Source organism: Alexandromys fortis, unplaced genomic scaffold, assembly GCF_014885135.2.
Source record: "Alexandromys fortis isolate MF-2015 unplaced genomic scaffold, M_Fortis_MF-2015_v1.1 scaffold_360, whole genome shotgun sequence".
Lineage (NCBI taxonomy): Eukaryota > Metazoa > Chordata > Mammalia > Rodentia > Cricetidae > Alexandromys > Alexandromys fortis.
Window position 1 is genome coordinate 210520 of NW_026068238.1, and position 12547 is coordinate 223066.

Sequence of the window (12547 nt, forward strand, 5' to 3'; positions counted from 1 at the left end):
TTTTATCACCAACCCATTTTACTTACAAATGTATATTGTCAGTTTTCAAGTAAACATATTTAATATTCCTTTAAGGATGAAAACTTTTGGGATACCATAATTAATACAGATAATTCTATTTTATAAAAGTAGAAATAAATTCTATGCTTATATTAATGTCTCAGTCTTAAATATTAAATCAAGAAATTTACAGGCTGATTCTTTGATACTGGTAAAGACACGGAAAGATGATTCTGAAGAGTTAACATACAGTGTGAATCCTTACTAATTTATTCTTCTTGATTTTCTGACATCACTGGTTGAATTTACATGAGATTAAACATATTTGTCATTTTTGTTTTTGACACAGTTTTTCTAGTACCACATTTCTTATCTGTTGGCTCTTCACACAGTATATGATGGGATTCATCAATGGAGGCACAAGCAGGAAAATGTCAGCCATGAGGATCTTGGTTATAGGAGAACTGTGTTTGGCAAAACGGGAGACAACAGAGAGGGAGATGACAGGGACATAGAAGACAAGCACAGCACAGATGTGGGAGACACAGGTGCTGAGGACCTTGAGCCTTTCCCTTTGGGATGCAATGCCCAGCACTGCTCTCAGGATCAGTCCATAGGACAAGAAAATACATGTTATGTCCAGGATACCCGAGAGAGCCACAAATAAACCATAGATGGCATTAAACTTGTTGTCTGAGCAGGCCAGCTTCATCACATCCTGGTGGAGGCAGTAGGAATGTGACAACAGATTCTTCTTGCAGTATCTTAGACGCTTTAGAGTTACAGGAAAAGGCAGGATCAACAAAACATTCTTGAGAGCAAAAGCAAGCCCGATTTGAAGAACCCTGGCACTGGTAAGGATGGAAGTGTATCTCAGAGGGTTACAGATGGCCACAAAGCGGTCAAAAGACATAATGAGAAGTACAGATGACTCCATAGCCGAGAATTCATGAATGAAAAACTCCTGGGCAAAACACACACTGGGAGAAATTTCTGGAGAACTGAACAAGAAAACCTTGAGCATGGTAGGGAGAGAGGAAATGGATAGCCCTAGGTCAGAGAGAGCTAACATGGAGAGGAAATAATACATGGGTTCATGCAGAGACGGCTCTGATCTTATAAAAAAGAGGATAGTGCAGTTGCCGAGGATGGCTGCAGTGTACAGGAGGCATATGGGGATGGAGATCCAAATGTGTGCAGATTCCATCCCTGGGAACCCAACCAAGTAGAAAGCAGGAATTTCAGTAACAGAGATGTTGAGAATAGACATGCCAGCATGTGTAGGAATCAAGACGAGCAACTCCAAAGATATGTGTTGTGGTGCTTAAATGCCTGACTTTGTCGTATTGAAACTTTTAAGGTGCTGTTTAACCAAGAGACAAAAGAAAATATCCTTAGAAATGTATCCAACATGAAGTGAAATAGCTCAGAAAAACTATAGGAGTATGTATCAGTATCCAAATATGCAGTACATATCAGCATCTACATGAACATAGCAGAACAAGTCAGGTGGCAAATCTTAATGAAGGAATTCTCTTAATTTTTTTCTGATTTAAGCCCATTATTTCCCTCTATTCTATTCTCCTATACATTATTACTTTCTAAGATAGATCGATTCTTTAGTGCTTCTGTGCTTAATGTTGTCTGTTACACACATGCCGGTTAAAAGCAATCTTCCAACAGGCATGTCTCAATTGATTCATTGGGTACTTGCGTTCCTTTGCTGTTATATTGGGTACTAGTAGCCTGGGTTAGCATAGTCTCTTCACCACTGGTATTCTGCACTTCAGTGTGCAGTGCTCAGTTGGAGATGTATAACTCAATGAATTCTTTTTGATGTTGAACATTTTAAATGATTGGTCTTGTATTCTTCAATTTTTAATATTGTCAGTCATCACATTAAACACTCTTTTAGAATGCCTTCTTAATTGAATTTTGTTAAACATTTCATTTTAATTCCTAATTATATTTTTTCTTTTTAAGGAGTATGTATTTCTGTATATTAACTACATGAAACATTTAGTTTCATTGTAATATTACAATGCACATTTGTAACTTCTCATTTATTAATGTTGAAATTTTTGTTACATTTTAAAGTTTATTTTAAAATGTGTGTTATTATAATATAGTTATAACATATCTTCATTCCCTTTCTTCCCTTCTAACACTTTCTTACTTCAAAATTCATGGCTCTTATTTTCACTAATTATTATTACATACATATATACATTTTGATAATTTGTCATATTTACCAATTCTTTTAAAATTTGTGTTTGATTTCTAATTTATCATAGTTATTAAGCAGTATAATTACTCTTGCTTTCCTTTAAAAGTAAATAATTTTGAAATCACCATGTGTTTTTGTTTACATTTACCAATCTATTTATTGTTTCCATTCAATTTGTTGTCATCCTCTCATGCTATTTATAACATTTTAATATTTATTGTTAGATAATAGCCATATACATTTATGGGACAATATGATATTTGGTGTACATATGCAATGTGAAATTACTGTTTCTTCAAAGAAATTTAGTTGTTGTAATAAATGCTTTGTGTCTCCCTTATTCAATGACCCAGATCTATTAAGTGTCTCAGTGCTTATGTCTGTTGTGTGGCTGGTGTACTCCAACTACCAAGACATTCTTCTAATGCCGATACGAAGAAGAAGAATGTTGGTGGAAAGCTGACGATGTGTTGCAAAAGGAGCCTGCGGAGATGTTTTCTGCTTACTTGCTTCACAGGGCTAAGTAGAATTACTTGAAATTTTGGTTTGTAATTGTTGCTTTGAGTTGTTTATTTTCTGCAGGATAGAGCCCTCCAAGGTTGTTTAATGCTAATTTTGTTGAGGTAAATGAAATACATCCAGGGATGTAGGGTTTTTCCCCCCTGATTGTATCCGTGTTTCCTGCTGAAAAAGAGATCTTATTCCTTGTCCAATACCTTTTATTGTACTCCAGAAATGGTACTCCCAAAGTTAATAGTTAACCTAGTTACTAGTCTTGGTAATCTTTGGGGCATTCAATGACTGACTTGCAATGTCTTAATATTCTAACCTTTAGGTCTTTTAATGCTGTTTGAGGTCTGGTTTTAAATTCTTCTACAACACACCCAACTAGAATCTTTTAGCTTATATCAGTTCTCTTAATACAATAAAACTACATGTTTAATAACCAATCTAGAAATATAGTGCGAGAACATTTTTTCTTGTCATTATCAACATCCTTTTATTATAAAAGACAAAAATCTCCAATTTCTGCTTACTTGGTCCAGATGGCTAAGATTCACACAGTTAAAATTCTGAATTTCATTAGAATATATTTTATGTTTCCAGAACGTCTATTTATTTTGCAGTAAAAAGCATACATTTTTAGAGATTCTATTGGAAGCTAGAATGCTACTAACTCTATCTTACTTCAGAAGAGCTTTCAGAATTAACTCTTGTTCGTGGAGCTGTAGGGAAAACAGCGACAGTAAGAGACAGAGAAGGTTTTCAGAGAGTGGGGTTAGCCTGAAGGGCAGCATTAAATTGAAGTTAAACATGAGAAAATCTACTACATTCTTTATACTAATAGTGGAATGATGTTAATGAAGTCAATTCTGTATCATGAGAAGTTTTTCAAATCTTTTGTGTACTTGCTTCCATATGGAAGTGAGGATTAAATGGTAAAACCTATAGTTGGATAAGGGTAAGCGGCTCTTCTTGGCACTCCTGACTGCTGAGGTCTGCAAAAGAACCTTATGGTTTTCAGGCACTTACCAAAGTGTGAACCGCCTGGTCTGCACTTCAAGACTAAACAGTGTTGAGCCATGCTAAAGTTTCCCCAGTCTTGATATCAGTCACATTCTGAAATTCTGATTGTACCTCTTTCTCTCTGATGCCCTTTAGTAGATTTAAGGCCCTAGGGATGATGTCACCCTACTCTATACTCAGAGGCACTGAACTGCCCATCAGTCCCTCATACAGTAGAAAGTCTCAGTTCATTTCCCAGTGTGAATGTGATTTCAATGTTTATGATTAAATATCTTTGCAGCCACCTCTGCCTCATTAAACAAAATTATTTATTTTTTGTCTTTACTTTCAGATGCTTCTGGAGAGCTGGCCACAAACAGTTTTGTTTGTGTGACTATGATTAAGAGCACTCATTTTTGCTTCTTTATGATTAATGTAACTTTCTCTTTAAAGTACCAAATACTGGCTTTGTTTAAATCCAAAAGAGCCCTCAAATTACTTTTTGGAGACCAGTCAATATACACCATTGTCCAATTATATTTTATATGTTTACAGGAGTGTATTTAAAAATCTTATGTATATGTATGTGGGTGTGCACCTCTCTCTCTCTCTCTCTCTCTCTCTCTCTCTCTGTGTTTGTGTGTGTGTGTGTGTGTGTGTGTGTGTGTGTGTGTGTGCATATGTGTGTCCACTGAGACTGGAAGAGGGGCTCATCTCCTCTAGGGCTAGAATAACTGGTGGCCTTGTGAGCTTCCCTGCTTGGGTGCTGTGAGCCAAACACTAGTCCTGTGCTGTAGCAGCAATTACTTTTAATCACTGAGCCATCTTTCTAGTCTTCATTTTAAAAATACTTCTTAAATTTTGTGTTCAGGGAAGTATTGTACATATTTAATAAATTAACCTTTTATCACGACTTGATTATCAGAGAATTTTTTTCCTGTGATACCTTGGTAATGATATTCTTATTCCACGTTTGACTCCCTGTGACTTGAACAGTGGAATTACTGAGTGCAGAAGCTGATTTGGAGTGTTCTTTGAAGTTAACAGTCTATGAGAGTAAGAATGAAATAGATATACCTGACTATCTGAATTCACTCAGTTACAACAAAGTCACAGTCAATGCTGCAGAGCACTTTGGTGCTAATAAGACCCTCCCTCAGCATAGTCTGGAAGCCAAGAAAAGCCCTGGGAATTTTTTAATGACCATTGACAAGTCATTGGATTTGTTTTTCCTTCTGAAAAGGCATTTAGCCTCGGTTTTGGTGGTGTGCAGTGTAGATAGAAGAAGCCCTCATCAACGTTTTGAGTAAGACCCGTCTCCTACAATCCCCACTGGAGAAGTAACACAAACCTGGCATGCCAGGGCAATAGATGAGTGATACACTGGTTGCTATTCACCACCTAGTGCATGGGTCAGTGATAAATTACAGGCAGCTTCTCCCGGATTCACACACAAGGTCCCTGCAGTGAGGGTGACAGGAGGACACTACACTGCTGTGTGCTTCAGTTGTCCTGACTTTATAACCATCACCTGAATCTTCTCAGAATTTTACACAGTCTTAAACAGCAATTTGCTTTGCCATCATACACTTTACAAACTGAGGCTTTGCCTTTGTCCATTTACTGACACTACTGAGTAAGGGTATTAAGGTATTAGGGCATAAGATTTCTGTAGCAACAACATATCCGGACTTGTTCACATTGCCAGTATTAGCTTTAGTGGAATCTAGGTTTAGAAACATTTAACTATTTTTGTTTGTTTGTTTGCTGACATATCAGAAAGACACAATTCGATCTCTACCTCAAAGTTTAAAAGGGATATTTGACCTCTGGTGAAATTTTTAGATCCTTGCAACTAGAACCTCTAAACACATAGTGGCAGGCAAAATTGGAATGAAAACATATATCCCAAACTTGGACACTGGAGGTGACGCTTAGCAAGGATAGCAAAGATTCCATCACAGAGTACAATGGAGTTTTATTTAAGTTGGATATTGTACTCTGGAAAATATCGTATTGTTCTTTCAGGAAGCATCACTGAAGCAATGATTCTGTTTTAGCATCACATTAGATTGCCCTGTCAGACCAGAGGCATCTAGGTCCCAGTTACTCAGCTCTAGGACTCTGGTCATGCTACACAGCTGCCTGTGAGGTCTGGAAACAATGGGAACAGCAAAGATTTCTAATGAGTTTAAATATTTTTCTGATAAATTTTGGCTTCATATTAATACATAATTTCAAAATTTAAAAATTATTTTAACTATATTTCTATTTTTTACTGTGTATTTATGTAAAATGATATGCTCAGAATTAATGATTATGAAGCAAAATACTCACCAACTATGAATAATATTGAGTATTCTCCATTTCTTGCAGCCTCAGTCACTCAAACATTAATTATTTATATAAATAATGAGCTCCTTACATGTAAACTTTCTTTCATTTTTTTATGCACAGCAAACTTGTATATATATTTTAAAGATAAATTTCTTTATGTTTTACTCATCAGTAAATTTCTAATTTTTATACTTATTTTATATTTCTATACACACAGCATCACATTAAAGCTTCTCAGGTTAAATGAAGTTTCAAGTAGAAGCTCTGAGGCTTTCTGTTCTAGGTAAGAGCAAGCGAAAACTAGTAGCATCCATCAATTATACTTTCTTTGCTGGAGCTTAGATGCCCTGCTGAGATTTGATGCTATGTGGAATAACATGTGAGTTTCAGTGATGCTTCATGGATAGGTAACTGACAGTTAGGTATGAGTAACTTAAAGTTACACAGCATGCGTGAAAGCCTGTGTTGGTTTGTGAATGCACATGTTCCCACTTCATTCCAGAGGCTAGAAATAGTTGATAACTAATAAAGCCAATATTTCTATTGCCAGAGAGGCTGAATTGTAGATATGGGTAAATGTCTACAATAGACAAAACAAGTTTATTCTGCCAAGACCAGGGTCTCAGGAAGGAAAATATAAGCTTCTGATATATGAGAGAAAAATTCTAATGGAAGGCTTTTTGTCTTCCCAAACTCAGTAGTAGGAGTTGGACCTTTTCATTTTTTTCCTCAGTTCTGGGAAATGATGCATATTTCACAGTCTATCAAGTCAACCTATGTCCTTAGGATTTCTTTCCCAAGGACTTCATGTTACAATCACTACAATTAGACATAACTGTAGTGGTTAATAAACGCACAACTAGTCATGGTACTGGGAATAAGTGTTCTGTTCATACAGTTCTCAGCCAAGAATAAGTTATTTTTTCTCATATATTCTCCCTCTGTGGCCTCAGACAACATCAAGAAAGAGGAGGGCAAGAGTAAGTCTGTCTTTAAGACCTTTGTACTCAGGTGCTCATGCGAGCTGTGTTTGTCGCTCCAAGATCTGTACAAGACTCAGTAAGAATTCTGGCATGGAGGAAGATGGCTCATTAGCTTCTATTCCTACTGAAGAACTATTAACTTTTGATGGCTGCTACAGATGAGCAGCCAGGTTTCTCCAGGGGTGTGTGCCAAACCTCTGTGCATATACACAGCACTAATTAGACTCAGTGGGTTATAAATAAAAGTAAAAAACAACAACAACAAAGAAACAAACACGATGCTGGCAGGGTACATGGGTAGACCTGGAAGGATTTAGATTGGTGGGATTAGAAATAAATAGGATAAAAAATGTTGTGGACATGAACAAAATTCTCAAAGTATATAAACACACACACATACATTTTATATATTACATTAAAAACAGAATGCACATAAAACTTTTTTGTTATGGAAAAAAGATATCTTGTTACAACTTTGGATAGTAAAATGTCTTGAGGGTGTCAAAAATACTAAAATGAATATACAAACATATATTCCTAGACAGCAGGAACTTAAAAAGAATCAAGGCCATAAGCAGACAATCTAAATTGTCCTAGACATGTTTAAACTACAATTTTAAATATGCATTTCTGACAAAACTGACAAAAAGGAAACCTGGTTTATGTGTAATGATTAAATATAAAACTTAGAGTGAAAATATTTCAGATAGTTGTGTAATAAAGAAGCCACAAAATATGTGTAAAATATTGTGATCTGGGGATAAAAATGCCTCCTAAGTTATTTTGAGCTCAATGTGATTTAAAACAGAACATAGCAAGCTAGAGGTGCATTTTGAATGAAAAATGCTCTCTGTGGTTCCCATGTTTAAACACTTTATCTCTTGCTGATAGCGTTGCTTGGGAGAATTGCAGAACTTTTAGGGGGTGGAACCTTGTTAGGGGAGTAGGTCACTGGGGGTGGGGGTGAGCCTTGAGGTCCTGCAGTTTGGCTTCACTTTTCCATCACTCTGTGCTCTGACTGTGTGTGAGAGGTGCTTAGTCACCTGACCTCTCCTGCCATCATGTTTCTCCCCACCATGATGGACTGTAGCCCCTTTTAAACCGTGAGCCAAAGGGAATCCTCCTTTTGTCAAATAGGTTTGTTAAGCCTTGGTCACAGCAATGAGACAAATGACTAATATACACGGAAGGAAAGAAATGTCTCAGGCCAGTCTCTTGCTCACTTAGCCTTTGCCCTTAAAGAATCCATTCAGGCCATTCTCACTGAAAAATAATGATGCAAACACTTCTAAACCAATATCACCAGATCAAATCTTACCACTAGTCACACTAACTGATTAACAAAGGAAATCAAGATGATCGTATAACCACGAACCCAACAGTTACAAAGTAGGCTTATGAAATTTGGCATATGATCTTTTAGATTATTTTATTATGAATAGAAGAAGAATTGATGAAATTATGAAAAGCCTAGGGAACATATTTCATAGTAAAATACTGAATTTTTTTATAGTATACAGAGGAAAAAACAATGTTTTATATCGTTTTACACTACATTGCACTGAAGATCTTAGCTAATCAATAAGAAATAAATATAATAAAAGATACAAGACAAGAATGAGGACAAAATGAAGCTGGCATTGTTTGGGGGATTTGATTAGATATCCACTAAAATCTAGAGTCTCTCAGTCATTTAAGAGAGCATAGGAATTGGTCGTATAGTGCCAAAAGATGGACCCTCAAAACATATGTACAAGTAACATTATATGTCTGATTAGGTTATATTTAGAAATTATATATTTATATATTCCTAATATGTATATAATATATACTCCTAATACACACATACACATGTTTCTGAAATGACAGTGAAATAAAGGGACATAAATTTGAGGGAAGAAGAACTTGGAGGGGTATATGGGAAGATGTAGAAATAGAAAAAAGAAGAGAGAAATGTAATTATAGCCTCAAAAATAAAGGTGGGGGAGGGCAAATAAGAACAGACATGAAGAAATCCAAAGAATCATTAGATCATACTTTCAAAACCTGTACTCTACAAAATTGGGAAATATGAAAAAAATGAATAGATACCATTTAATAAGTTAAATTAACACCAGCTAATCAATTTAAATAGACAATAATCCATAAGGAAATAGAAACAGTCATTAAAAGTCACACAACCAAAAGAAAAAAAGTCAAAAAAATTGACCAGAGAGTATTAGTTCAGAATTTCACCAGATTTTCAAAAAAGACCTAATACTCCTCAAATTATTCCATGAAAAAGAAACAGAAGGAACCATGCCAAATTCATTTTATGAGGCCACAATCACTCTGACACCTAAATCACATAATGATTAAACAAAGAAAGAGAATTACAGACCATTTTTTTTCTTACAAGCATGGATGTGAAAATACTCAATAAAATACTTGCAAACTGAATCCAAGGACAAACTAAAAAGATCCACCATGACCAAGCAGGCTTCAGCCCAGAGATGTAGAAATGGTTCAACACATGAAAAGCAGTCAATATAATTCATGATATAAAAAAACTGAAATAGAAAGAATACCAAAACTACAATCTCATTAGATGCTAAAATGACATATGACATAATCTAACACCTTTTCATAATAAAATCCTAGAAAGTACAGGGATGCAAATAACATACTTCAACATACTAAAGTCAATTCAGAGCAAGCCTACAACCAACATCAAAATTAAATGGAGAGAAACTCAAAGCAACTCCAATAAAATGAGGAACAATACAAGGATGTCCACTCTCTCCATATATAGTCAATATAGTACTTGAAGTTCTAGCTAATGTAATAAGACAGCAAAAGGATATCAAGGAATACATATCGGAAATGAAGAAGTCAAAGTATTGCTATCCACAGAAAATATAGTATATGTAAGTGACCTCAAAAATTCTACCAGGGAACTCCTATAGCTGACAAACACCTTTAGTGGAATGGCTAGATACAAGGTAAAACATTAGACCACCTATATACAAATTGACTAAGAAAGAAATCAGGGAAATACCACCATTCATAAAAGCCACAAAGAAATAAAATTATTTTGAGTAACTGTAACCAAACAAAAACAAGTGAAAGACATGTATGTATGATTAAAAAAAAACCCTTCAATCCTTTGAAGAAAGATATTTAAGATGTCAAGAAAGATATTCATGCTCATGGGTTGGTAGAATTAACATTGTAAACATATAAGAAACAATCTAAAGATTCAATGCAATTTCCATCAAAATTTTACACCATTCTTTACAGACCTTTAAAGGACAATATTCAAATTCATATGGGGAAAAAAACCCAGGAAGGTTAAAACAATTCTGAACAATAATAGAACTTCCAGAGGGATCATCATTCTTGATTTCAAGCTGTGATTTCTAGAGTTTTGTAAGTTGTTTACTTCTCATTTACTTAGGTAATATATCCTTCTGGAGTCTTTGATGGAGTTAAAGAATATATAGATAGTTATAGTTTTCCTTAGTTATGAAAAAAGGTAAAATAGATGTAAATATTATAATTTTTACTTGATAACTGTTTTGTTATATGTAATTTTGCTATGTTAAAGTTAAAGTCTTTCCTTTTTTTTTAAACAGAAAAAGGGGAAATGATGGAGGAAGGTCATTGGTTAAGTAATACAGAAACTGCTTGGCCTCAGAGGTTAAAACATAGGTGGGAGGAGTAAACAGAACAGAATGCTGGGAGGAAGAGGAAGTGAGCTCAGAGGCCATGCTTCTCTCTCCCGGGCAGACATCATGAAGCAAGCTGCCAGGTCAGACATGCTGAATCTTTCCCCATAAGACTGATGCTACACAGATTATTAGAGATGGATTGATCAGGATATGAGAATTAGCCAGTAAGGGCTAGAGCTAATGGGCCAAGCAGTGTTTAAAAGAATACAGTTTGTGTGTTGTACAGAATACAGTTTCTGGTGTAAAGCTAGCTGTGCGGGAGCCGGGCGGGACGAAAACAGGCCTGCAGCTATTACAACAGAATAGTAATAATAGTAATAACAGAATAGCTATAATAGTAATAATAAAAACCCTGCTGTGGGTGCTCCTTCTGCTCCTTCAGCCAATAGCCTTTAAGATACCAGCCCACTTGGGCATGGTCTCTTATATTATAAATGCAGCTGTAAAGCCTGTGCTCGCTTTCTCATTTCTGGCTCTTGCTTCCAGCTACTAGACTGTTCCTGTTCCCTGTTCATGCAGAGGACTGTGATCTAGTACAGTGATCTATAAGTCTCCTCTAAATAAATAACCCTTTATTATATGTAATTCTGAACTAGTGTGGGATTATTTTGTAACTTCCACCATCATCTGATACCCAAACATGGAGACCAGTCCACACTTTTTGGGATCAGTCCACCAGCCACATGACCCATTGGGCACTGACTCTCTTGCCCATGGCTTTAGCCAGCCCTCAGACACAACAGGCTGCTGCTCGGTGCTCCCAGCTTGTAACTCACACACTGCCTCTCTGTGTTCCATACCAGCCTCCACACTGCTGCTTGTGATCCTAGCAGTGTACACAATCCATAACTTACACTGATGAAAAACTTTGTTTTTTTTTTTCTCCTGGGCCCTGACTCTCAGAATTGTTTGATCACCTTAGTAACTGCTCTTAATTTGTTAAACAAATCATATTTTTCAGTACCTAAGTAGGCAACACATGCTATTTGCTGCTGCTAGTGTCTCTTGGCCATGTGGCTGCAACTGCAACACCTGCTGGCTGATAATGATTATGACACCTACTCTAATTCATTGTAATTACTTTACAACAGGCAAGATCTGAAAAACTACAAAAAATGACTAATAACATCCAGGAGTTTACTAATTATTTTGTTTGTACTATGGAAGGTATTGTGCAAGATTTATGCTATTTTCCTTCCCTTTACTTGATTCTAGAAATTAGCTTTGTTTTCAATATTATCTCATTTAAAAAGTGGTTCATTACTATGGAGATTTGGCATCAATTTCACAAAATTATCTGAAAGAATTTGTGTGGTTAAATCTATTGGAATCTATTGAAAAGTTATGATATGTCCAAGGACGAAACATTATCTTTACTGGGCAAGTTTCATATCTTAGAATAGAATACTGGACAGGAGATTCAGACTTTAAAAAAGACAGTAGTAAAAAGATTTGAAAAAATTGAGAAATTTATTGAAATTGATGAGTATGGATAGAAGGTACAAGGACAGGATTTAGCACCATCAGTATATACCAGACCCTGGGATGACTTACACAGAGTTTCAACTGCATATCCTGTAACTTCCTCAGAAAGACCATCTGGTACAAAGTACCCTAAGGTAGTCAAAGAATATGCATGGGAACCAATACATATGAGTGATCTAAATGAAATAAAGCAAGCAATAGTTTCTTATGGGCTACATTCATCTATTGTCAGGGAAATGGTGAAAACGTGGCTTCACACACTACAGCTACCCCACATGATTGGCTTCAATTAATCTCAG

General features: G+C 35.8%; 1 protein-coding gene across 1 annotated transcript; it reads right to left on the reverse strand.

The window, feature by feature from the left end:
• Positions 1 to 328: 328 nt before the first annotated feature.
• Positions 329 to 1270, reverse strand: LOC126493917 (olfactory receptor 51A4-like). The gene has a single exon (XM_050131057.1). The coding sequence runs from the start codon at positions 1268 to 1270 to the stop codon at positions 329 to 331; it is 942 nt and encodes a 313-aa protein (XP_049987014.1).
• Between the last annotated feature and the right edge of the window lie 11277 nt (positions 1271 to 12547).